Source organism: Hippopotamus amphibius, chromosome 2, assembly GCF_030028045.1.
Source record: "Hippopotamus amphibius kiboko isolate mHipAmp2 chromosome 2, mHipAmp2.hap2, whole genome shotgun sequence".
NCBI lineage: Eukaryota > Metazoa > Chordata > Mammalia > Artiodactyla > Hippopotamidae > Hippopotamus > Hippopotamus amphibius.
In genome coordinates this window covers 89,816,960-89,843,933 of record NC_080187.1, presented here as the reverse complement: position 1 = coordinate 89,843,933, position 26,974 = coordinate 89,816,960, and the positions used below count along the sequence as shown (strand labels likewise).

The 26,974-nt window shown below is 34.3% G+C and overlaps 1 protein-coding gene across 5 annotated transcripts in view; it reads right to left on the bottom strand.

Moving 5' to 3' along the window:
• Window positions 1-26,974, bottom strand: part of MPDZ (multiple PDZ domain crumbs cell polarity complex component) — a 154,515-nt gene that overhangs the window by 94,848 nt on the left and 32,693 nt on the right. For all 5 annotated transcript variants that reach the window (XM_057721662.1, XM_057721664.1, XM_057721661.1 and 2 more), the window contains exons 4-10: window positions 10,404-10,613; window positions 9,813-9,952; window positions 8,836-9,049; window positions 7,793-7,921; window positions 5,999-6,208; window positions 3,253-3,367; window positions 2,800-2,888 (exon numbers count right to left, since the gene is read on the bottom strand). In XM_057721662.1, the coding sequence (XP_057577645.1) occupies window positions 2,800-2,888; window positions 3,253-3,367; window positions 5,999-6,208; window positions 7,793-7,921; window positions 8,836-9,049; window positions 9,813-9,952; window positions 10,404-10,613 (1,107 nt within the window). The remainder of the gene's footprint in view (window positions 1-2,799; window positions 2,889-3,252; window positions 3,368-5,998; window positions 6,209-7,792; window positions 7,922-8,835; window positions 9,050-9,812; window positions 9,953-10,403; window positions 10,614-26,974) is intronic.

Sequence of the window (26,974 nt, the reverse complement as noted above, 5' to 3'; positions counted from 1 at the left end):
CTACAACAGAATGGGAAAAAATAGCTGCCTACGAAACAACGGACAAAGGATTAACCTCCAAAATATACAAGCAGCTCATGCAGCTTAATACCAAAAAAGCTAATAACCCAATCCACAAATGGGCGGAAGATCTAAATAGACATTTCTCCAAAGAAGACATACAGGTGGCCAGCAAACACATGAAAAGATGTTCAACATCACTAATTATCAGAGAAATGCAAGTCAAAGCCACAATGAGGTATCACCTCACACCAGTCAGAATGGCCATCATCACAAAATCTGGAAACAACAAATGTTGGAGAGGGTGTGGAGAAAAGGGAACTCTCCTGCACTGTTGGTGGGAATGTAAGTTGGTACAGCAACTATGGAAAACAATTTGGAGGTTCCTTAAACAACTACAAATAGAACCACCATATGATTCAGTAATCCCACTACTGGGCATATACCCAGAGAAAACCATAATCCCAAAAGAAACATGTACCATAATGTTTATTGCAGCACTCTTTACAATAGCCAGGACATGGAAGCAACCTAAATGCCCATTAACAAATGAATGGATAAAGAAGATGTGGCACATATATACAATGGAATATTACTCAACTATAAAAAGGAATGAGATGGAGCTATATGTAATGAGGTGGATAGACCTAGAGTCTGTCATACAGAGTGAAGTAAGTCAGAAAGAGAAAGACAAATATTGTATGCTAACTCATATACACAGAATCTAAAAATGGTACTGATGAACTCAGTGACAAGACAAGAACAAGGACGCAGATACAGAGAACGGACTGGAGAACTTGAGGTCTGGGGGGGTGGGGGGTGAAGGGGAAGTTGAGACGAAGTGAGAGAGTAGCACAGACATATATATACTACCAACTGTAAAATAGATAGCCAGTGGGAAGTTGCTGTATAACAAAGGGAGTTCAACTCGGGGATGGATGATGCCTTAGAGGACTGGGATGGGGAGGGTGGGAATACAGGGATATGTGCATAAAAACAGATGATTGAACTTGGTGTACCCCCTAAAAAAATAATAAATAAATTTAAAAAATATATAGCCTGGGGGGGGTAGTACATTAGCTGTGTATTTCATTTTTAATTCTTTACCAGATATGGATTTAGAGTATATATAAATTCACTCTCTCTCCCTCTTTTTCCTCTAAAATAAAAAAAAAGTAAAGTAGTTAATTTTCATTGTATGTTAAAATAGATACAACAGGAAAGCTCTTTTCCAGGATATGACCAGCTTAAGTGGCACGCACAACTTGGTCTTTAGAGCAGATCTCAAGAGGTGAACAGGTATAGTTAGGAGTTTTATAGAACAAGGTCAAGAAAAGTCATGGAGTTGTAATGCAGAAGCAAAGGGCAGAGACTGATAGAAGACACCTCTATCTTTTGGTTAAACGTGAAAGAAAACACAAAACAAAATTTACCATTTTACCCATTTTTAAGTGTTCAGTCATGTTAAATACATTCATGTTGTCATCACCAGAACATTTTCCTCTTGCAAAACTGAAACTATACCCATTAAACAACTTCTCCCCACTTCCCCCTCCCCCTCTATCCAGCCCCTTACAACAAGGGTTCTATTTTCTGCTTCTATGACAATTTCAGATACTGCATAATGAGTGGAAACACACAGTAGTTGTCTTTTTTGTGCCTGGCTTATTTCACTTAGCATAATGTTTTCAAGGTTTACCCATGTGGTAGGATGTGACAGAGCTTCCTTCTTTATAAGACTAAATAATATTCTATTGCATGTATATACCACATTTTGTTTATCCATTCATCTGCAGATGGACCTCTGGGTCACTTACTCATCTTAGCTCTTGTGAATAATGCTGCAGTGAACAAGGACACTTCTATCCTAACATTCAACTTTCTTACTATTATTAAGATCCCAAGAGGAAAACAGAGACTTCATTATGCATTAAAAAATGCATATTAAGTTAATCAGCATTCCCCAAAATGTACTCCAAAGAATATTAACACATGTTTGAGGGAAGAAAGAATCCACAACTACAAAAGTTTAGGAACTTCTGAAGTAAAAGAGTTAAACAAGTATCTTTATTGGAAAACTTCTCAGTTTTTGATTTTTCAGTGTGCACTGTGAATCCCTAAGAAACCATATCACAGGCAATTTTTTCTAAACTTATTTAACCAGAAAGCCCTTGATGCAGGGTCTCTGGGATTCATGTTCTGAGAAGTAGTTAGGGCAGTCCAGTTTCCACTGAACACTGAACTGACAGTTGGGTTCTTTTTATACTGCCTTGAACTGCTGTATGGTCAGAACTTACTAATGTTACTAGGGTAACGAAGATGAGCTTGATCTAATCAAGCGGGTCTGGCTCTACTTCTTTTATTCTTTATACTTTTACAGCTAAAAGGAGCCCTGGTCACGATGCCAACAAAAATAGTGTCATTCTGCTGATGTAAAAAAATGCACACAACCCGAATTCAGATTCAAGTATACTAAAAGTTATAATGTCTCGTCTTTAGCTTTGGAGTGTCTGCAGCTAAAATATAAGTATGGTTATTAATCTACCAAACTCATTAAAACCAGAAATCAGATATATGAAGCAGTTACTCAAGAAAGTGTTCCACCTTTCCATATGACATCAATAAAGCTTTTATTCAATGCTCTGACTTCCACAAAATAATGAGTAATTGTGATGACAGCTCAAATCACCAAAGCAAGCTTAAATTAGTATAGAGCTATCTGTAGTTATCAAAACTGTATAAACTAGGAGAATGCAACTCTCAACCATGAAAAATAGCTGTTATTAAATGTGTACTTACTGCGATAATTTGGTCTCCAATTTGGATTCTTCCATCATGTTCAACAGCACTGCTCTTTGTAATGCTCTTTACAAAGATTCCTGAAGGTTCTAGGATTAGAAATAGGTTTGTTTTTGTTCTGTTTTGTTTTGCTTTACTATTTACAAAACACACTCAAAGAATACCCATCCTGCATTCTCCAAATACAAAGTCCTAATTCTGCATAGCTATAAATCAACCAACCACACAAAGAAAACCACTAGTAGAAACTTAGGCTACAGAAAAAAACAATGATTCTGTCTGTCTGAAATAAAATATCAGCGTCGCCTACACTAAATTATTCCTAAGGAAAATTTCCATCAGTTTATCTGACAATCTGAAAATACATTATGCTGATTCAATATTTCATAAGACAAAGATATTAGAGGCAATTGCCAAGATAAAAGAAATAGAAAATTAACGTTTAAAAACTACCTAATTTTTTATCTCCAATGTAACCAGCAATGGTAATTCCTAATCCTTGCACATTTTTAGTGAGTTCTACATCAAATGTCTCACTTTCTTCACTTTTCTGAGTAGAAGCATCAACCTAAAATAAAATTGACAAATACACACATAAATAAACATGTAAACAAACAAGACAAATTTTTTAAGCCACAATCTTTATGTAGAAATAATATGACGCTGTAATCAGGTGTTAGAGAATTCAGCTAGAGAATTATAGAGCAGGGATTACTCCTTCAATACTGACAACTTGGACTGACCATCACATTTTTACTCAACGGGAATGTGGAGGAGTAGCTGAACACCCCCAATCAGAGAAATACATTATTTCCTGTGCGTGCAAAACGTAAAACATTAAACAGTTTCTTATTAACAAATTCTATTTTCAGGAATGGTTCATCTTCATTTTTGAAGAAGTTAGGATATAATACAGTTAAAGTAACTCATGCTTTGAATCTACATCAACATGTTCAAATCTAGCTTTGCCCCTAGAATCTGAATTTTTTGAATTCTTTGAAATTTTCTAAGCATCACTTTGCTCAACTATCTATCAGGAATAAGAACAAATCCAGCTAACATTTATTGAGCAGTTTCTATATAACAGACACTTGACAGGTCTCAATTCATTTACTCCTTAGAGTAAGTCTATGAGGTAGGTATTATTACTGTCAGTTTTGCTCTGGAGAAACTAAGGAACATAAACTTTTCCAAGGACAAACAGCAAGCAATCTAGCAGAGGCAGAATTCAAATGCAGATAGTCTGGCTACAGAGTCCCTGCTCTTGAAAGCTGCACAGTATGTAAATTCCTCCTAAAATGTAGGGGCCATACTGCCCACTCAAGACATGCCCTTATTACTGCCTTAAGTTGAAAGCTGATTCTAACACCATGAATGTGAATCTATCCTCCAGACAGACTGTGAATAGACTGATGATTATTTTGAAAGCCAGTGAAATGTATCAAACAGCTAATTAAAATTGTGCTTGTATTTGCTTTATAAATTCAAACTTTAATATGAAAACTATTTAGAAGGAATGAATGCCTTTCCACATTGATTTCCTTCATTCCTGGAGTGGTGCCTGAAAGTAGGTTTCTCTAACATGTAGACTTGTTATTATATATTGGACTGAAGGGCAAGGCTAGCGGAATAAAGCACGAGTGAACTAGCACAGTAAGTCATCGATAAGTTGTTGGCATTATATACTAGTGTGGTGTCAGCAGATTTCACAGAGAACCCTAGGAAGAGCACAAAAGAATGAAGTCTTTGGTTTGAATAGACATGCAGGTCGGGGCTAGCTGGTAATGCTTTCTGATTTTCTTTAAGCACACTCCATATCTCACTGACAGTCACCTAAATGAGATATAATTTTATAGTAAAGTTTTATTTTTTTCATTGCACATAATTATCTGTGCAAACTTAGCAAAAGTTTAAAGTTTAGATAATTACAAGAAAATGACAGGATGAAATCTGCTTCAATTGAAACAAATGTGTTTTCTATTTTTAATAAGACTTATGCAAGTGCTATTTTAGAGGGTGGCAATTTGACTATCGAATGGTTTTAAAAGGGGCACAAGCTTCAGAAATGATGATATGCACAGAATAGATATTTTTCTAAGCTTTCAATTACATCAAGTGGTTTTCGGTATTGCATTCATTTATATATTGCTGAATAAAATGTTTTGTTTACCACAAAAGAATGCCATTTAGATACTTTCATAAACAGGCTTTCTTTCTTTACTTCTTTCTCCCTGGAAAAAATAGCAACCAAACTCAATCCTAAAAACAACAGAATCATGGAAATTTCAAGTGTTCTAATAAAGTTTTAAAAGACTTGTGGAGGAGGTTAGAATATTAAAAGAAGAATTTATAAGAACTGTTCAGAAAAAAACTGTAATAGAAAGAACTGTTTTTAGATCTATAAGAAAGGAATGCAGAATTTGTGTTTGCTATGAAGCTCATATAGAAATTGGGCATAATTCTCTTCTTAAATATTTAAGAAATTTCTGCGTAAAATTATTTTGTTGATATTTAATCCACTATGTGTGTGTGTGTGTGTGTGAGACCTAAACTATTTTAGATAACCATCACATTATAATAATTCTGAAACATTCTAGCTTTTTTCATGTCAAAGATGGAATGCTCTGCCTATGAATAAAGCTTCTGTTACAACCCTGAAAGCAAAACTTTTGTCTAAAAAAATTATATAATTGGGTCAAGAATAGAGACTTCTCTTTACAAATCTGATAACAATTATATGACATACCTTAAAACAATATACTGAAACGTTTTAGTAAGCTTTATTCATTCACCTTGCCCCCAAAAAGACACTAAGAAGCAAGCTGTATGAGTGGAACCTACAGCCTATCTTACAGAAGGTCTTCTAAATAAGAAAAAGATAGAATTAAACATTTTAGGTATTAGTAGCAAATAATTCTTTAAAATTTATCCATACTTTGAAACTTTATCCTCATGAATGTGCTGCTTAGAGAAAAATGGAAAATAGTAATCTAAAATTAAGCAATCTATCTTTCATCTGTTAGACATTATTCCCACTTAATAAACTATTATTAGTGCTGAAACATGTCTCCATTTGAATTCTGTCTCATTCTTTAGCACGAATACACTAACATTAATAAGTCTAGTTTCTAAATAAACACCACTGTCATCTAAATGCTACAGTCTATGACTTTCCCATTAACTGCTTTTATCTCCTTACCCGCATCTCTGGTGTAGAAGATGGGGATGAGGAACTCGTGATGCCCAAAGAGGGGGGCACTGCTGGTTCTTCTATGGCACCTCTTGCAATCATCAATTTGACTCTATTTCCACACTGTCTGAGGACTTGGGCTACTTGCTCACTGCTCATTCCTGCTAGATCCGTGTCACCAATCTTCAGAATGTGGTCTCCACTGCATAATCGCCCATGCTGAACAAAAAAGGACTGATTAGTCAGACTGTTGTCATTATTACTATTAACTTCATCAGAGAAATCTCTCATTGAGAGGGAAGGGGAACAATTAAAAAAAAAAAAAAAGCCATGATATGAATTACCAATCATGGTACTTTAAGCATGTGGTTGTAATGTTAACTGTCTTTTGAAGCATCCTAACATCATTCAATGTGATACAAGTAAATGAAATTCATAAATATTCTTTAAATCAATAGTCAATATGAGCTTTTCAATTTGATTTCTACCCACTTAGTGCAAGAAACCACTAGCCTTTCTGTGAATTTTCTGAGGGATACAAAATATAGAAAATGCTAAGGAAAGATGAATTATAACTCACTTCACAAATATATATTACTCAAAATACAGTATGAACACAAAAAAAGCACTGAGTTAATATCACAATTTTCTGCCTTGCCATTTTGATTATAAACATCCCTAAAGAACTCATCTGCAGATGAAATATCTGTGAGACTTAACTTCAGATAGACCAGGGAAGCGAACAGGAGTCTGATAAGCTTCCGAACAAGCAACGTCCACTAGAACTTTCTGCAGTGATTAAATGTTCTGCATTGCCCAATATGGCAGCTACAAGCAACACACTGCTCTAGAGCACTTGAAAAATAGCTTATCTAATGAAGGGACTGAGGTGGTAATCTTAATTCGAATTAAAATTTGAATTTAAAGATACGTGGCCAGTACCTACAGTATTAGACAGTGTAGCTCTATACAGAAGGTAAAGCTTATTTATCACAAGCCTGTATATTAGAGAAATTTCATCAGATACTACATCATACTGGCTAGTGTTTAAAACGAAGAAAACGCACATACTATTGAGTTACTTTCAATAATAGATAGGTTACCTCTATTGATAAGGCTGCCCATTAATCTGCCTTTCATTTACCAACATGAAAAATATCTGATGAATGTGACTTTCTAAGTTCAAATACACATGCAAAAGCAAAGAGCTTTATACACAAAACATTATATCCAAAGCAAAAGAGACACTAGAACTTGTCAAGTTAAACTATAAATCATAATTAGTAACTTTACAATTTTCTCACATATATTCCAACAGCTTTACATAGCAAAAATGGCAATGCTTTAATGAACTACTCTGATAAAAACAGGCTGTACTTCATATACAAACATGACAGCAGTGACCCATCACTAAAGGGACAAGATGAATCTTGTTCTTCTCCCTCAACAGTGAAGTATTCTTTTCCCCATAATACCTCATGGCTATAAAATAGGTAAGTAGGCTTATAAACATGATTTACAATCATAAAACAAAGGCTATCTACATCTACAATGATCAAAACCACAACCTGGGCTTTAGTCTGTGATTTTAAAGAGTCTTAAAATCACTGTCTATAACTGTAACTGAAAATCAAGGTCCCTTTAGAAATGTATCTCTCCCACGTCTAAGGAAAACATTTTACATACGAGCCCAACAAGATAGAAGATTCTGACATTATCTAAAGCCACAGTCTTTTCTTTCTAACAGAAATATAAAAGATGTATTATTTGATAAAACATAAAAGAACTGCTGGAGTAGCCTACCTGATCAGCTACTCCTCCAGGCAGGATGGTTTTCACAATCACACCAGTTGCTTTTCCTCCTACAATGCCAAATCCCAGACCAGACCCATCATTTACCAATTCAATAGTCTCCACATGCTGCCAGTGAACCTGAAAACAAAGCCCCCATATAAATTTGAAAACATTTATGAAAAACTAAAGTTTGTATTACAGTTGAGATATCTGTGAATATTATTTTGTGATTAGTATTAAATAACTGAGTACAGACATAATAACTGAGCTTTAACAGGGTCCCTTTTATTTAGTACACTTCTCTTTCAACAGCTTGTTACTGCTATTAATATAACCATTCTTGAAATTATCAATACATCATTATACTGACCGCATTTAACCAGGTAAAGATACACAGAGATTTGCAAGGTCCTTTGTAGAACTTAAAAAAAAAAAAGATGATCAAGGAAAAGCTGTTACTGTTAGGAACTTCTGCATAAATCCTGTTACACGAGATTCCAAATTAAATGACCTCTTAAAGTCACTGACAGCTAACTGTAACAACTTACAAAGCAAAATCAAGATTTTGTTTACAGATAGTCAACTTTTTTTTCATTTTTTTCTTTTTTTTAAAGAGCTGGTGCTCTGATACGGTCAATAAGATTGGCTTGTTTTTTAATTTATTTTTTGGCTGCACAGCATGGCACGTGGGATCTTAGTTCCTGGACCAGGGATCGAACCCGGGCCCTGAGCAATGGAAGTTTGGAGTCTTAACCACTGGACTGCCAGAGAAGTCCCTAGAGTCAATTATTTTAAGGGACTAAATTTTTCCTTTTTTTTTTTTTAAGGAAAGATGTCAAGTAAAAAAGCTACATAAAAAAGGTAAAAGTTTTTTTGGACGGCATAAACTTAATTATAATTACATAAAATATATTCCAGGCAATGGAGAGATACAAGAACAAAAGGCAAAAACCCAAGAAGTACAAAGAACCTACAGGCATGGCGAACCTGTACAAAACCTAAAAGAACTAGAAAAATATGCTCTGTTCCTCTTGAAAATCTGATGTACTCACTGGATTAGAGTGAGCTGAAATTGTGCTGGCTGCAGATGGAGAACGGGAAACTATGGGACTGACGAGCTGAGGCAATGAGCCTCTGGCAATAACCAGTTGGACAGTATCTTTGGCTTTCTGCAGGATGCTGATGGCCTGCTGATGTGTAATTGTCTGATCAAGGGCCTGTCCGTTAATAGCAAGGATCTGATCAGTTTCCTTCAATCTTCCATCTCTAAGAATGAAAAAGCGGGTAAAATATAACTGACAGCTCTCAAGAAAATGACAGCTTCTGTGGCATGCATTTTCAGGTTATTTTTAATTCTATTTTCTAATGTCCACACTATAAGATTTTTCTTGCAGTTGTACTTCTAAAAATAGTTTTTTTCTATTTCTTTAATTTTATGTCTATGTGAAATGGTGTCACATTATGCTGTAAACCTTAAACTTACACAGTGTTGTATGTCGATTATATCAAGATAAAACTGGAAGGCAAAATGTATGCTCTATGGCTCCAGTCGACCTACCCCTAATCAACCCTTCCCAGGTAAAAGCCACCCTCTTTTCAGCTACCCACTCAGCCTATACACTGTATTGTAGATGTTCCTATCTTCTATATATGAAAGCAAAGATTCATATATTTACTTGTTGCTTTGAGTATACTAACAAAATATAGCTCAAATTAACACAGGCCATGTGTATACTTTTCTACAAATTAATTTTAAAATCTAATCAAGCAGAGCCCATTTAACAACGAGAGCGATGTCCTAGTCAAATTCTTCTTCTACTAAGAAGTGATTACGTTACGACTGTATTTAAAAGTGACTCTCCTTTCAAAGGACTTTCTTTTCATCATAGCAATGTTAATGAGTTAATGATTTTTTAAAACTGGTTAATAACAGGCTGCATTCAGGTTTTCATCTGTTTGCATTAGTTTCTGTTTCCTGAAGTCTCTGGATGTGGTGTCAGAAACAGAGACGGCACAGTGGCGGCCTCACCTGTGGGCCACGCCGCCCTCCTGGATCTCCTGCACAAATATCCCCAGCTCCCCCCGGTTCTCACTCCTCAGTCCCACCACACTGAACCCAAGGCCTCCACATGGAGGTTTGAGGAGCTCGAAAACTTCTATTTGGCGACCCTGTTCAGGAAAATAATGCAAGAAATATGATTAAATGCCAAACGCTGCACCTGCAGTAATCGTATTAACGGCATTAATCTCTTCTTTAAAAAATAAATTTAAAAATTTTTTTCTAAGGTAACATTTATCACTCATCACCTAGAATGAGCCACTTTATCCTAAAGAATATTTCTGGAACATAACATATAATGCTCATATAACATATAGAAAAAAATCAGAACCACCTAAACCCAAATAAAAATCTACATATTTGCCATCCCAATTTTTTCAGATGTTATGTCTTCATAAATAAGAATATAGTATATATTTAAAATACATTTAATATATATTTAATGTATATACTTAACATATATAATGTAAATTATAAGTATTCTTCAAATTATCCAGGACTTGATTACATTCTTAAGATACTATATAGTCTATTGTAACTAACAGGAAAAAATGCTCTTACCTGGGCCATATTTTTGATCAGTTGATCAAATTCTTCACAAGCAGGTTTCCCATTGATGTGTGCAGTACCCAATCCTGTAAGAACTTCCAGATTCCCATTATTTGGGGATGATAAAAATGATTCATTTGACAGAGTAGGAATTACAGCTGGGCTGAGATGTGGAATGTGGGCATATTCAACATTTGAAATTGCCGAAGTTGCAATGTTTACCTAAGAGTAATATGGAGATTATTAACAATTATTAACAACCCATAAACTATTTCACAGAAATCATCCCAAGAGGGATATTAATGAAGTACATATGAAATTTCAAAATGTCCACACCCTTTTATTCAGCAACTCTATTTCGAGAAATTCATTTCGAGGAGGAAAATTAGAGAAATACACAAAGATGTACGTGCAAGGATGTTCAATGCAGCACTATTTTTTAGGTGGAAAAAGTTTTAAAAACTAATTATGTAAAAATAATTAGCGTTCACCTTCAAGGTACTCATTAAAACACACACAAAAACATACACATACATACATTCTTTTTTTTCATATACATTTATTTATTGGCTGTGTTGGGTCTTCATTGCTGCACGTGGGCTTTCTCTACCTGCGGCAAGCAAGCGGGGCTACTCATCCTTGTGATGCGCAGGCCCTCACTGCCATGTCTTCTCTTGTTGCCGAGCACGGGCTCTAGGTGCCTGGGCTTCAGTAGCTGCGGCACATGGCTCAAAAGTTTTGGCTCGCGGGCTCTAGAGCACAGGCTCAATAGTTGTGGCACACGGGCTTAGTTGCTCCGTGGCATGTGGGATCCTCCTGGAACAGGGATCAAACCCATGTCCCCTGCATTGGCAGGCGCATTCTTAACCACTGTGCCATCTAGGAAGCCCCATACATACATTCTTAAGTGAAAAAGCCTAGCTGTTGAACAATAAGTACAATACAATTCAATGTACACTCAAAAAGTGTTCACATGCATATTAATATACCAAACAACCAACAGAACACTAGTTGTTTCCAGGAGATGGGATTCCAGGGTGCCATTTACTTACTACATTACTTGAATTTTTATAACAGCTTATGCATTAAAAATTTTGATCTTTCCAAGAGAGAGGCCTGGCCTTTGTCCCTAGCTGATAGGAAGTAATTTCTAAACCCTTGGAATTTCCCAGATGATAGAAGTGTCTCTGTTATTCATGGTAGGCCCCAAGGCCACAAGATATCCGCTCAAATTCTTAAACTAAGTCATCTCATGTGGGCAATCAATCATACCTATGAAATGATGTTTCAATAAAAACTCTGAACACCAAGCTCAGGTGAGCTTCCTGGGTTGGCAATACCCATGCACACTGTCCCACATCGAGTTTGAAAAGAGAACTGTTTTGAAAGTGGAAGCTTCACATGTGGAATCCTCTCAGACTCTGTACTATCGATCGCTTTCTTAGGCTAAATTTTGACCTGTATCCTTTGCCTATAACAGACCATAACCATGAGTGTAACAGCTTGCAGTAGGTTCTACAGGTCCTTCTAATGAATTATTGAATCTGAGGATGGTCTGGGGAACCACCTGAATGTGCAGTTGGCATCAGAAGTAAAGGTGGTCTTATGGGGACTCTTTCTTCCAACTTTGTATTTGGAACTTAACTTCTTGCTGCTGGTGTCACAAGTCTGGGATAGAGTTGCCAGTCTGGAGGGCTGTGCCCTCGAACCTCACAGAATGGTTAACTCCAGGTACAATGTTATTAGTGAACAACAACAAAATATTCTATAATACTTGTATGTGCCTGTTATACAGAGCTAAATAATCAAATAAATAATAACATTTATTATTAAATTACATTAAATATTTTTATAGAATATCTTAGACAAATACTATTGACATTAATATAGCAATATTAAATAATAAATGTAAATAATAAATATTTCATTAAAGCTAAACAATCATTAAAACAGTGCAAATAGTCAATCCTAATTTTGTATTTCTACAGGGTGTCTGGAAGGTAACTTTTAATTTACAATTAATCATAAGAAAGGTTATATCAATGACATTTTTGGATCAATCTCCAAGCTCATCGCCTAGCACTCTGTCTTTCACTCATACAGCTCCAGCTATACTAACCACTTTACTGTTCCTCAAACTACCAAGCTGCTCTCTCTAGCAGCCAAGTACATCTTTCCCCAAGTATCTACGTGCTTACATTTTTACTTCATCCAAGTGCACTCAACAACACCTCACAGAAGGCCTTGCTGACAACCTTAAGACTGCCGCCCATGAGCTGACCCTGCCCTGGTTTCTTCATGGTGCTTATTTTTGCCTGGCATCTATCCTGTTGTCACGGAGTTTCCAACTGAATCTGTTGAGACAGACTAGAATGTAGAATTCTCCAGTGGAGGAATTTGACTATTTTATTCTCTATTATACCCTGATCCTCTAGGAGAGTGTCTTACATGGAGTTGGCATTCAGTATACATTTGCAGAATAAATGTTTATCCATTTGTTAAGGACCCACTCTGATCTAATTTGCCCAAAGACCCTCCAAGAATCACTATTTCCATTTCACAGATGACAAAATTATACAAAGCCACACACCGAGTAAGTAGATTACGACCTAGATTTTTTTCATCATGGTGCTACTGTCATCTTTGTATTATACACATAGCAAACACTCATTTAGATATCATTTCTGGAAATGAGACATTAGTAAATGGCATCCACTGACGGAAGCAATCAAAATATTTCATAATATGTCACCAATCCATGCCTAAGAGTTTGTTAACCTGTCCTGAAAAGTAAAACAGGAAACTCAATAAGCCAACAAAGTTACCAACAATTGACCATTATATTGGCTATCTACAACCACAGATGAAAAAGATATCAATGTGTTTGAGGAAGAGGCTTTTGGGAATCCTTTCAAATGCTTATTTTAAAATGTACAGCAGGCATGATCAATTATTATTTTTTCAAAAGTAGGCTTCTTATGCCAAACCTGATTTTTTTTTAAACGTGAGCACAGCAACTTCAATAAAGTCTGGCAGCAGAAAATACACTATTCAGGTTGAAGCAGATGGCATCATGAAATCTGTGACAGGCTGAGGATCCCACACACCAGGACCTAATACCTATGGTATGTTTGCATAGGGAAAAAAATATTTGGAGTTTTGCTACAGTGAGCCAGGATCACATTATAAGAACAAAGAGGCTATGTGGAGTTAACTGGTGAAGCAGAAACTCTGATACTACACAAGACATAGTATGAAGGCATCCCAAGAGTAAAGTTATATATGCATATAAAGCTATATGATACTGAGTATCAACTGTCTTCTCCAAATTTGTTAAAGGTTTAACCAATGACAATGACTCCTCCTATCTCCTCCCAGCCATTGAAGTCTACATAAACGTAAAAGCAAAGAGATCACATAAGTAAAAATTGTAATTTAATTATACCATCATACAAAAGGATTGTTATTTAAATTTGAAAATGTAAACCCATAGGAAAAAGCACAAAGGCACCTGTGATTCTGCCATAGCTTTGTTTAAATAACTTTCTGAACTATAATCTCCTTCAAGAATAGGAACGAATCTTCTTTGCCATGATAGGTCTGTTCACAGCAGACAGAGATTGAATGTTTAATAAAAAGAACTTGACTCCCATCTTGGTTTATAGAATATAAAATAAACAGAAGAAAACACAACTATCTGGTAATTTTTACGTACAGATAAACAATCTGTATAATTTATGGAAGTTGCTAGTAAATGAGCAAGAGTCACCAAATAATTATCTGTTTTCTGCTTAGCTCCTGGCTATTTCAGTCTAAAGAGGTCTCTTATGTTCTGAGTAAATAAACATGTATTAACTTATAGATTTTAATTAGTGCTAACTCCTAAAACATAAATTAAATAAAAATTATGTAAGATATTCAATTAAAAAGTTGTCAAATTCTTTGTGGATGGGTAATATGAAACACCATCTCAGTATTTAGAAGGGCAGGAGAGCACTCTTATAAGGTGCAGTCAGAACCAGCAACAGGTTCACTTACTCTAAAAGATCAGATAAAGCAAAAATCATAACAAAGGACAAATATACAAGTTAAGCACATTATGTTAACTTAAAAACACATGTATAGTCATTCACAAATATCTTGACATATGGGAGGTCCCCACTTTCTTTCTTATATAAAGCACACTCACGTAATATGGAATTTTTTTTTTTTTTCAAAAATTTAGCTTCTTTAAAAGGTGAAGCAAGAATTTAGACACTTGAGAAATAATTCCAAGAAGGACATCTTCTAGATTTTTACGAGATCTTTCTTCAATGTTTCATGGTTTCATCTAACACAACCAACTCACCAACAACTGTTTTATCAATTCAAATATCTAGTCTTTCAAATAAACTGAAATAAGTTTTCACAGATAAATATCTTTTGCCATAAATTTTATACTACATAATAAAGCCACACAAAATATAAAAATAATTATGACTGGCATAAATAGCTCTAAAATGACTTTTTGATAAATATACACTTACAGAAGCAAAGAGACAAGAAAATATCTGAGTAAACAAGTTTAGTGCTCTGGGCATCAGTCAATATGCATTACAGGAGAAAAGGACAGCATCTTCTTACCTAGCAAGCAACTTATTTGGTGCTGTACTAAGAGAGCTGCCTCTTCTATAACAGCATCCCAAGAAAACAAAAATTCTCTTTAGTTCTATATACAATTAAGCTCACCGTGTGGAAATAACTGTATCAGCATAACCGATTCACTGAGATCAATTAGAAAATTTTCATAAAATGCTGTTTAAAAAAAAAACTTTAAAAGATCAAAAGAAACCATCACTTCTGCCATATTCTATTCATTAGAGGTAAATCAGTAAGCCCAGCCCATACTCAAGAAGGTATCACACAAGAACACAAATACCAGAAAGTAGGGATTATCGGTGTCCATCCTCCAGGCTGTCTACCATAGAACATCATAGTAAAGCAGATGAAAGCCAAGACGGAATGAAGATCTTAAAATCACCAGAGCAAGAGGGGACCTTATCTTCAAAGAAGAATAAAGCTGGTATCTGACTTCTCAAGAGAATCAATGAAAGACAGAAAAGAATTTAAAAATTTAAAAAAAACTGACAACCTAACATTTTCAGAACAACTCCCCCACATACATACTCACACACAAAGCACTGTCTCAGTTTTGTACAAAAGAAATACCAAAATAAATTCTTAGGCAGAAAAAAAATGATCCCTGATAGAATTTCCCTAATGCAGAGAAAAAACTGAAGGGCACAAAAAAGGGTTTAAAAATGTGAGTAAATCAATAGAAATTGCTTATAACACATAATCTTAAATTTGTGAAGTTTTAGATTCATGTATAATTAAATTATGTGAATAATTACATAAAATATAGGAGTAGGGTAAATGGGGTAGAAATGTATTAAGTTCCTTGCATTTTCCAGGAAGTAGTGAAAGTACTAACTAAAGTAGAATCAAAGAAGTTAAGGATATACATATCTGGCAAAGGACTCATATCTAGAATATATAAAGAAAATTAAAAACAATAGTTTAGAAAATCCAATTAAAAAATGAACAAAAGACACAAAGAGACATTTCACCAAAGAGGACACATGGATGGCAAATGAGAACATAAAGGTGTTCAGCATCTTATCCATTAGAGAAATGCAAATTAAAAGCACAAAGAGATTTCACTATATACCTAACAGAATAACTAAATAAAAAAACAGTGGCAACAGCACACGCTGATGAGGACGTGGAGAAAACGGAATGCTCATATGCTGCTGGCAGGAATGTAGAACAGCAGAGCTCCTCTGGAAAACAGTTTGGCTTTTTCTGAAACAAACAAACAAACAAAAAACAAAAAAAACCTGAATAAATATTTGCCATATGACCCAGCAACTGCACTCCTGGGCACCTATTATAGAGAAATGAAAACGTATGTTCATACAAAAACATGTACACAATGCTCATAGCAGCTTCATCTATGAGAAAAAAACTGGAAACAATGTCCCCCAATAAGTACACCATACCAGAATAGTAATCAACAACAAGAATGAACAAAATATTAAGATACACAACAACTTGGAGGGATTATGCTGAGTGAAAAAAGACAATCTCAAACAATCACATACATTATGATTATATTTTTATATTAGTCTTGAATTGATTACATTATAGAGATGGTGAAGGTTGCCAGAGTTAGGGATGGTGTAGAGTAGCAGGCTGGATATGAATACAAAGCGGGGGCCTAAGGGAGGTCTTTATGCTGATGGATAAATCAGTACGTAGATTGTGGTGGTGGTTACACAAATGTATACAAGTGGAAAAAAATGACACAAATTAAAAAAATTAACACACATTGTACCAATATCAGTTTTGTGGTATGATATTTTACTATAATTAAGGTGTAACCATTGGAGGAAACTTGGTGAAGTATACATAGGACTATACATATACTATATTGAAAACTTCCTGTGAATCTATAACTAATTCAAAATAATTTTTTAAGTTAATTCAAATCAGTTAAGGATACTGACTGTAATCTTTAGGGTAACCAATAAAAGAATAATAAATTCAAGTATAAATAACATGCTAATAGAGGAAGAAGATTATATTAAAAAGTTAACTAATACAAAAAAAGCAAAAATGAATAAATAAGAAAACAAAAATGCCAAGTTTCAATTTATCAATAATTACATTAAATATGAAGGGGTTAAATACTCAAAGTAAAGGACTAAAACTGTCAAATTGGATAACACAGTAAAATCCAAATGCCAAAGATATAAATTAAAAATTGAAAAAGAGATACTGAAAAGATAAAAGGAGAAAGATGGAAAAAAGATACACCACACTTACATTAACCAAAAGTCTGGTACAGCTAAACTAATATTAGACAAGCAGATTTTAAGAAGCATTACTGGAGATAAAAAGGGACAATTCATAGAGATAAAGGGTCAATTCAACAAAAAGAAAAAACAATCAATAATCTCAGAAGACAATCTCAAAACAGGTAGGGCAAAAGGACTCAGAATCCAAATGAGAAATAGGCAAATCCACAATCATAATTAGAGTTTGTAACACATCTCTCTCAGTAATTGATAGAATGGAAAAAAAATCAATAAGGATACAGAAGATCTGAGGAACATGCTAAATAAAGTTGAACTAATTGACAAATAGAACACTGCACTCAACCACTGCTGAATGCTGAATTCTTTCCAAATACAAAGGAAATACTTATCTAAATACACTAAAGGTAGTTCACAAAGCAAGTGTCAACAAACCTCAAAGAATAGATGACCTCTGATTATAGTAAATTAAGCTAGAAATCAATAACAGAAAGGTAACGAGAAGACCAAAATATGCAGTCAACTAAGCAATACATTTCTAAATAAACCATGGGTCAAAGAAATTATAGTAAAAATTAAACATTTTGAATTAAATGATGATGAAGATAAAACATACCAAAATTGTGAGATGCAGTGAAAGCAAAGCTTAGAAACTCACAGATTTAAACAGATATATTAGAAAAAAATGAAAGATTAAAAATCAATGAGCTGAGCATCCATATCAAAAAGCTAAAATAAACAGTATACCAAATCCAGAAAAGGAAGAAAATAACATCAGTTAGATCAGAATTGAGGAAACTTTTTTAAAAATACAATAAACAAATTTTAGAAAGCCAAAAGTTAGTCTTTTGGAAGAAAAAAGATTAATAAAGTAGATAAACCTCCAGCAATGTTTCAGAAATTGGACTTTATTATAATTTTTTTTTAAATTTCTGGTCATCAAAAGATACAATTATGGGAGTCAAAAGGCAAAACAGAAAGCAGCAAAAGACAGCTACAATACACATGTCCAACAAGAAAGTTGTACTCAGAATACATAAAGAACCCTTGTCGATCAATAGAAAAGGACTGACAAAACAATAGAAAAGTGGGCAAAAAACATAAATAGAAACTCCACAAAGGATATCCAAATGACCAACAAGAATATAAAAAGGTACTCAACATCAGCAGTCATCAGGAAAATGCAAATTAAAGTAATGTGATACTACAAGTATCCCTACCTAGAGTGGCCAAAGTTGGGAGGAAAAAAATGAACATTAAAGCCGGCAGTACCAAATATAAGTAATGATGTGGAAAACATGAATTTTCATACATTATTGTGAGAACACAAACCTACAACTGCTTTGGGAAACAGCTGGGCAGAATCTACAAATGCTGAATATATACTTTAAGGGCCAGAAATTTTACTCTTAAGTAAATATCCAAAAGAAATGCACACTTGTGAACATCAAAAGACACATTAGAACATGCGTGGAAATTTTATTTATAATACAGCCCAAAACTGGAAAACAAAATTACAGTCAACAAAAGAAAGGAAAAATATATTCTAGTATATTCATGCAACGAAAAATTAACAGAATGACAGCTACATACAACACCACAAATGCCTCTCACAGACACAAAGCGAAGACAAAGAAGCCAGGTACAAAAGCATATATACTCAGATTGCATTACATAAAATTCAAATACTTATCTATGGGATGAAAGTCAAAATAGTGTATGATCTGACTTGTATGTAGAATCTAAAAAGCCAAACTCATAGAAACAAAGAGTAGATTGGTGGTTGCCAGGGGCTGGGGAGTGGGGGAAATGGGGAGATGCTGGTTAAAGAATACAAACTTCCAGTTATAAGATAAATAATTTCCGGAGACTGAATATACCGCATGGTGACTATAGTCAACAATACTGTATTATACACTTGAAAGCTGCTAAACAAGTAGATGTTAAAAGTCTTCACCACACACACTGACATAAAGGGCTAATTATGTGAGGGGACAGATGTAGCCTTAGTGTGGTAATCATTTCACAATGTATACGCGTACCAAATATTTCAAATATCACATTGTACATCTTAAACTTACACGATATCATATGTCAACTATAATTCAAATAGGCTGGAAAAAATAGTGATTCTTTTGGGGTAGTTAGGACTGACTGAGGTGACACAGATTATTATGGAGTGATGGTAACTTTCTATACCTTGTTTTATGGGAAGGGTTATATGTGTACATTCAATTTGTGAAAAAATCCTTGAGCCATACATATAATCTTCCCTTGATTGTATGTTTTTTCTCAATATTTTTTAAAGTTTACAAAATAAGTGATACAGTCAGAGCAGAAAACCTGGGATACTCCAATGAATGATATAAACATACACTTCTCTTAAAGAAAGAGGTGGTAGGAATAGCCTCTAGGTATTAAGCTTAATCTTCTCTGACAGAAACTGAATTTAAAGTTCAATTACCAAGCATTCACCTTAAATGAAGAAAAATAAAGAAATGGACATCTGGAGATGAAGCTTAGTCTATTACTGTGATAGATTACCCTCTACAGACATGATATAGATTCAACTGGTTAATTCCCACTCCCAGAATAAATCTTTTAACAAGTGTTCACGTCAAGATGAATCCTCAGCAAATGTGTTTTAACCTCTGTAGCACATCTAGATTTTTCTTCCTTAAAGATTATAAATTTTTAAAACTTGTATCATTTAATTGCACACCAAATTAGAAGAAAAAAATAATCATTACATTATCTTATACTTAAGCTTAACCCAAGAGAAAATTTTCAAGTATGTAGATTCACTTAACAAAAACTGCTATAAAATACTGAAATATTAACTTCTTAGGTTTTATCTATCCCTTCCGGCTTGTTAACTGAAAAGGAAGTTAACATTATTAGCTCTATTTTAATGGCTAACATCAATCTTTCCAGAAGTACTTGTATAATTGTCTACAAAAATGACTGCTTAGGCTCAAACTGAATTTCCCAAAGTATTTCTATATAGATTATCCAAAACTAATTTATGGTCCTGTTATTTTGACTTATTCTGAATTCAGAGTATAGCAATGAGAATAAAACAACCCAAATGGTTATGTACATTTGAAGATTATATTTCTATCATTTAAAAGCTAAAATATACATTATCTTGAATTAAGCAAGAAAAACGACCACTGCTTTTGCAACCCTAGTTTTAGTAGATTCTAAACAAATTTAAAAAAAAATATGTTGCTAGTTCAATTTCCCAATTTTTTGTTTGTTTGTTATTCCTCAACATAATGAAAAATAAGAAGCAAGGTACTCTCTGGGGAATTTGCCATAACAGGTGCACCTCACAGAAATGCAGACTGGGTTTTTGTTGTTTTAATCTGCACCTTGTCTTTTCTTCTTGCAGAGCAAAAAAAGTGCTTATTTTACTGTGAATCTACAAAAATGCTGTAAAAAACTCTCTGGAACTGATCCCAAATATGAAATGCAAAGAGGGAGAGGATGCTGAGAGTATTCAATGAAATACGGCACCTAAAATCCCAGCAATAACAGAAAAAAAAATGTATACCTAATAGAGCTCCATTTCAAGTTTGGAACCAAGAGAGGCCTCCTTTTCCATAAATCTTTCAGTGAAATACTGAGTAGAACACAACTCTGATGCATTATTGAACAGGCAAACCCTTGAGCAGTAATTGATGGTGGCACTCTGATTTAATGATCTTTATTTTTAAAGCTAATTAAAGAAATTGAGTTGCATGTTCAAAGCGGATTAGCTTAATGTGACAAGACTATTTTGGACATAAAGTAGCTCACAGCTCCTGAACTAAACAAGACACAAAATGGAGCAGCAAGTTATAAGGGCAGGGCGGGGGAGGTTCAGATGAAACAAGCATAATTTTACATTTTCTATGAAATCCTCCTTTTGTTCATTCAAATACTTATTCAGCACCTGAAATGTCCAAGAAATTGGGCTCTAGGTGATGGGACAGTAATTACAGAGGTGTCTGTGGTAGGCTGTGCAAAAAAAAGGCAACAAATTATTTCCAGCTCCTGTCAGGAAGACCAAGTCTATTTCCCTACCTTTGAATCACATAAAAATGTTCTTGATGAAATAGTAAAAATTTTTGATTTTATTCAATATTTACTCTTGCATATTCATCTTTTTAATATTCTGTTAAAAAATGGTAAGTAAATATAAAGTACTTCCGCTGTATTAAAAAATACAGTTGCCAGAAGAAAAGCACTATTGTTTGAGTTGCAAGCTAAACTACACTATTTTTCTCATGGATAGCATATTACTGGAAAAAGTGACTTAAAACCCAAAAATGATTATATAGACTCGAGTATAAGGCAGACAATTTCTCAAAAATAAAGTATGCCTGTCACTTCAAGGAAAACAACTGACAGTAATTGATGCCAGTAGTAAAACTTGAACTTTCAAGTAAAAATGAAAATTTGAAAAACTTGCATCTTCTATCCTGAGCGTGACACTTTTCCATAATTTAAAGACTCTATTGATAAGATCAGAAGCAATATTAGCAAGTGTAATCTTCTGATACTATATAGTAAAATATGAAATGTAATTTTTATATTTTTCAAATTTTCCAGATGACCAATGTAATATAAAATTATGCATGGGTAATAAAAATAAAAATTCAAGCACAAGACAGATTTTACTGTAAGAGAGTACAAAATGTACAGTTTTGGTTTCAGATTCCACACTGTAACTAACCTTTAAGAAACTACCAAGAGTTCTGGTGCCTTATCAAATGAGGTTATCCACAATTATCTCAAAAGGCTATATATACCCCTTCCCTTTTCCAGCTATATACTTGCGTGAGGCCAGATTTTCTCATATACATCAACTAAAACAATTTTAAACAGATCAGATGCAGAAGCAGACATGAGAATCTGTCGTCTTCTACTGAGACACATTAAAGAGATGTGCAAAAATATAAAACAATGCCACTCTTCTCACTAATTTTTCAAGGAAATGGGCTTACTACTGTTATTTTTTAATGTATTTATAAGTAAATATGTACAACAGTTCTCAATTTTAATTTCTAAACTGATAAATATTAATGGATAAAACCACAAAAACAAAAAGCTCTTTGAGGTCCTTAGTAATTTTTAACAACGTAATGGGGTCATGAGACCAAACTGAGAGCTGCTGCCTTAGAACATTAAATCTCAATAGGAGGAGGAAACAGTAAGCAGAGAACTGATATTTATTGAGTGCTCGGTAAGCATTGGGTTTATGCCTTAGGGTTTTTAAATCCAGGTTGTTTAGTTCCCATTTTACAACTGAAGGAGGAAAAAAAGGGGTCTCAGTCAAGATAAACACATATATATTTTTTCATTTTAAGAAATAAACTCTTGCTTAAGATCTGATATTTACTTATTATAAACATCAGTGCCAGAATACAAATCTGGATTGTGTCTGTCTCCAAACAAGACAACACTGCAATGTTGCCAGCATCGAGATCAGATCATCAAAACGAAGGCCTCATGATCACCAGGAAATCCTTAAATTATGTTCATTATACTGTTCAGGAGGACAGTGAAACAAAAAACAGAGCTCTATCATTAAGACCTGGGCTCTGGAGTCCATGTGCCTGCATTCAAATACTAACTCCCCCACTTAACCTCTCTGTGCCTCCCTTTTCCCAGTTGCAAAATGAGGAAAATATTATCCTCTGCTTTCCAGTATTGTTATAATGATGAAACAGGTAACCATATGTGGCACATGGTAAGAATTCCACACATGTTAACTGCTACGAAGATAATGAATGATGAGTGACACATCTTTTTCAATATGGCTCCTAAGAGAAACATGAGGTGTTCTCAAAGTAACTTCAGTTATTTGGCTCATTTATTTATGTTAAAAATGAGTTCTCTAGCAAGGAAAGAGAAATTATTAATGCACAAAAGTTCTGAATATTCAAGAACATTCACGTACGCATTAATTAAGCAATCATTTATTGAGTTCGAGTAAAGTGTCACATTAGGGACCAGGTATTCAACGATGAACATGGCATGGACTTCATCCCAAAAGTAGTAAATGAACTGCAAACAAACCTCCAAACAAATGAATTCTACAATTCCTTTTTACACTTCTTAAGAACAAATGGCGAGCGGAGTGCAACATATACACCACTAGTCTAGGCATGTGTGTTGATGTGTATTTGCAGAATGTCTTTCCTTTATTTAAATCTCAACACTTCTGTGCTTTCTTAACGAAATTTCCAAGGGAAAAAAATTTAAAGAATGTAACTTGACAAAACGTAATATACTTATCAAAGTAAGCTGAAATTTTCTACATCAAAGAGGCAAAGGTATCAAAATTAAAGAACTTTATATATTTCAAATGCCACCACAAATTTTAGAAACTGAAAATCTAGACAAATGACATGTTAGAATGTTTGCACTGTTTTTTCTATCAGTCCCACATTTCCAGAAGATAAAACTGATTCACTGCTCACAGTCTGCTTAGACAAAAATAAAAATAAAACCTTCTAGACAAGTATAAATATATGGAAATGGGCATATGAAGACTAATGTTACTTTGCCATGCTGTCTCTCCATCTCACTATTAGTTTTACCCAGTTCATTTACTTTAAAACCTAGCATAATTATAAGTAAAAGCAGAATGAAAGTTCTGGTTTATATTAAAAAGATCCTCTGATTAAAATTTAGGGGAAGAATTTGAGGGAAATGGCAAATCTTAATGAATTTGAATTTACAAAAGATTTAGTTTAAATTCATTTCTCTTTAGGAATGCTATTAACTGTTTTTTCAACTTCTTTGTTCCTTTATATTACAGAACTAAGGATTTAGAAACAGTGTAAATTAGAAGTAGAAAAAAGCATTGGCTTCAGGGTCAGACAGACCTAGATTCCTCCCCTAAATCTACCAATGAATAATTGTGTGGTCCAGATTAAGTTATATAACCTCTCTAAGCCCCAATTTTGTCACTGGACAAAATGGGGATAAAACCCACCTCAAAAAGCTGATGAACTGCTTAAATGAGACAAAGTCCATAGCACACAAGGGCTTCCTAAAAGTAATTGTTCTTGTTGTTGCTGTTGCTATACTTCAAGTGCAAATCAACCTCTATTGTTCTAAATTCTTGGGTTAAAAAACTGATTTAGATTATGCCCAGTAAATTTCACATTTTTTCCCTCTTCTCCAAAGACCATTTAACTTTGTCACAAAAACACCATACAATTATCACCATTTGCTGTTTTAGACACACATGCATACCCAATAGCAAGATGGTGTTGCATTTTAATCCAGCACTGTATAAAAAGCTTGAACACTGCCTTCTTGCCCAGGATAAAACAAGAATTTTAGTCCCTTCAAAGGCTCTATATTTACAAACTTTTAGTTAAAGGAACAAACACTTAAAAGCTGTTATTGTACCAAAAATAAAGTATTTGAAATTCCTACAGTAAATAAACTTTATGGTAAATGTAAAAACATGAGACTCAACTCCTTCTCTCATAACTTCTCCTAGATCGTGTACATTGAAGTCTCAAGAAACAGACACTTTCCTGTTCGGCAGCTACAATGCTCTATCATAAAAGCAAAACCATTTCAGGGGTGAGAAAAATCTTTTTTCATTTTCACAGATAACATCAACGGGGAAGAGTTCCATTCAATTTCTAGATAATTCCTGTTCGTGGGGTTGAGACATATTTTCTTTCTCCACTCCCCTTCCCCCACACCAAGGCATAATTTAACCTAGGCATTCTTGGGAGACAGCAGTCATTTCCCTTTCCTGATAGCAAGCCGATAGATGAATCATCTTCATTTCAGTCTCAAATTAGAAACCATCAACAGAGGGGTTATGTTTTCATCTTTTACATTAAGTAATTAAATAAAGCTGAGGAAACACAGACATTTCTGCTCTTTGAGGCATAAATTACACAAATCAGCATCTTTCTGATGACCAAAGTCAAAACAGAGTTACCAAGAGCTCGGTTATCAAAATTCTCAACTTTCCATCAATCTAAAAAATATAAACGTAAGAAAGCGTCATAGGTGCTGATGTTGCTGCTTAAAAACAGCATACCTCAACACTTTGGCCATGAACTTGATTTATTGGTTGTACAAATACAGAAGAGCGGTTCTTTGGGCAGGTCCCAGGATGGTGGTGTTCCATCTAACACCCTCTGCTTACATCAGGTATTTGAAAGAGACCCTCTGAAGTACACACTGACTACCTGTTTCTTTAGGTTCTATAAAGCATGCTCTTGTTTTAAGACACAGCATCAGAAAAAGAAAATACATGGGGTACATTACCTCCTGTACGCTTTGGCAGAAAAGCCACCACTAAATTAGTGTGTATTCTTAGTGTGTTTCGTTCTTAGAAAGATGAAATAAACAATCCTTTGAAGAACAATTCATGTATTTTACAATTATAATTGAGGGCCTTATCCATCAAAATGTCATGAAAACCTTTACCTTCATTTTATGCAGTGTGTTTTTGACTACAATCTTTAAAATGTGAAGAAATAAAAATAAATGATTATTAAAATGTATTTAATAGCATGATTAAAAGATAAAGTTGATACAACTTCAACTTGATACAAAAAAAAAAAAACCCTCAAACAACAACAACAAAATCTTACCTTAATAAATCCTATATAATCTGGTTCCAAAGTTTCCTCTCTTGCCAATAGCCTCGCATATTCTATTGCTCTGATAATACAGGTATGTATGTGACTCTATCAGTGTTTCTCAACCTCAGCACTGAACACATTCTAAACCCCACAATTCTTTGTTGTGAGGGGCTACCCTTTACACTGAGGATGTTTAGCAGCATCACTGGACTCTACCCATTACGTGCCAGTAGCATTGCCCCCCACCACCCACAAGCTGCGACAATCAAAAGTGTCTCTAGACATTGTCCAACGTCCCCTGGAGAGGGAAAATGTAAAATCACTCCCATCTGAGAACTGCTCTACACTCTGGTAAACACTGTTCCCATTACCTGAAATAACTTCCTCCATCTCTGCAGAAAACTCCTACTCATTTTTCAAGACCCATCTTACATGTTACTTCCAGTGTGAAGTTTTCCTCTAGTCAAAGTTAGTAATTTCTTCCTGTTTCTTCTTCTATACCACTCACCTTGTTTTCCTATTTAATTATAAAATACTATACATGTTCTATCTTTCCCTCTAGATAGTGAGAACCTCCACCTTACTTACTCATTGTATTTTTACTTATTTTAAATGTTCAACAAACTTTTATTAATAAATGATTATGAACTTTCTATAAAAATAACCATGAGCTCCCATAACATTCCCACTGCCAAGGGAAAATATGGTTCATTGAATGATGTCTCACGTTGAGCAATATATAATTATCTGGTTCTTTTTTAGCTTTGTCCTGGGAAATGGCAATTAAATTATATACGCAATTTTAGCAACCCAAGATTCTTGGTATATCCAGTTCTCTAATATTTTCATTTGATCTTTATTTTTACCTTTGAATCATCTATTAGTCAGGATGTTTTGCCTTCAGGAGTTGTTGCAAATTCTTTTCAAAATGTGAACAATAAAACTTGGAAACACAGAAATATAAAACCACAATTTTATACAATGAAGACTGTATTTTTCAAGAGTAAAAATGAAAAAGGACTGAATTACTCTAATCAGCAATGAATAGTAATTTCCAACATTGATTCCATGTTAAATCAGCATCTCTCCAATTATTTCAAGAGATGTCATAACA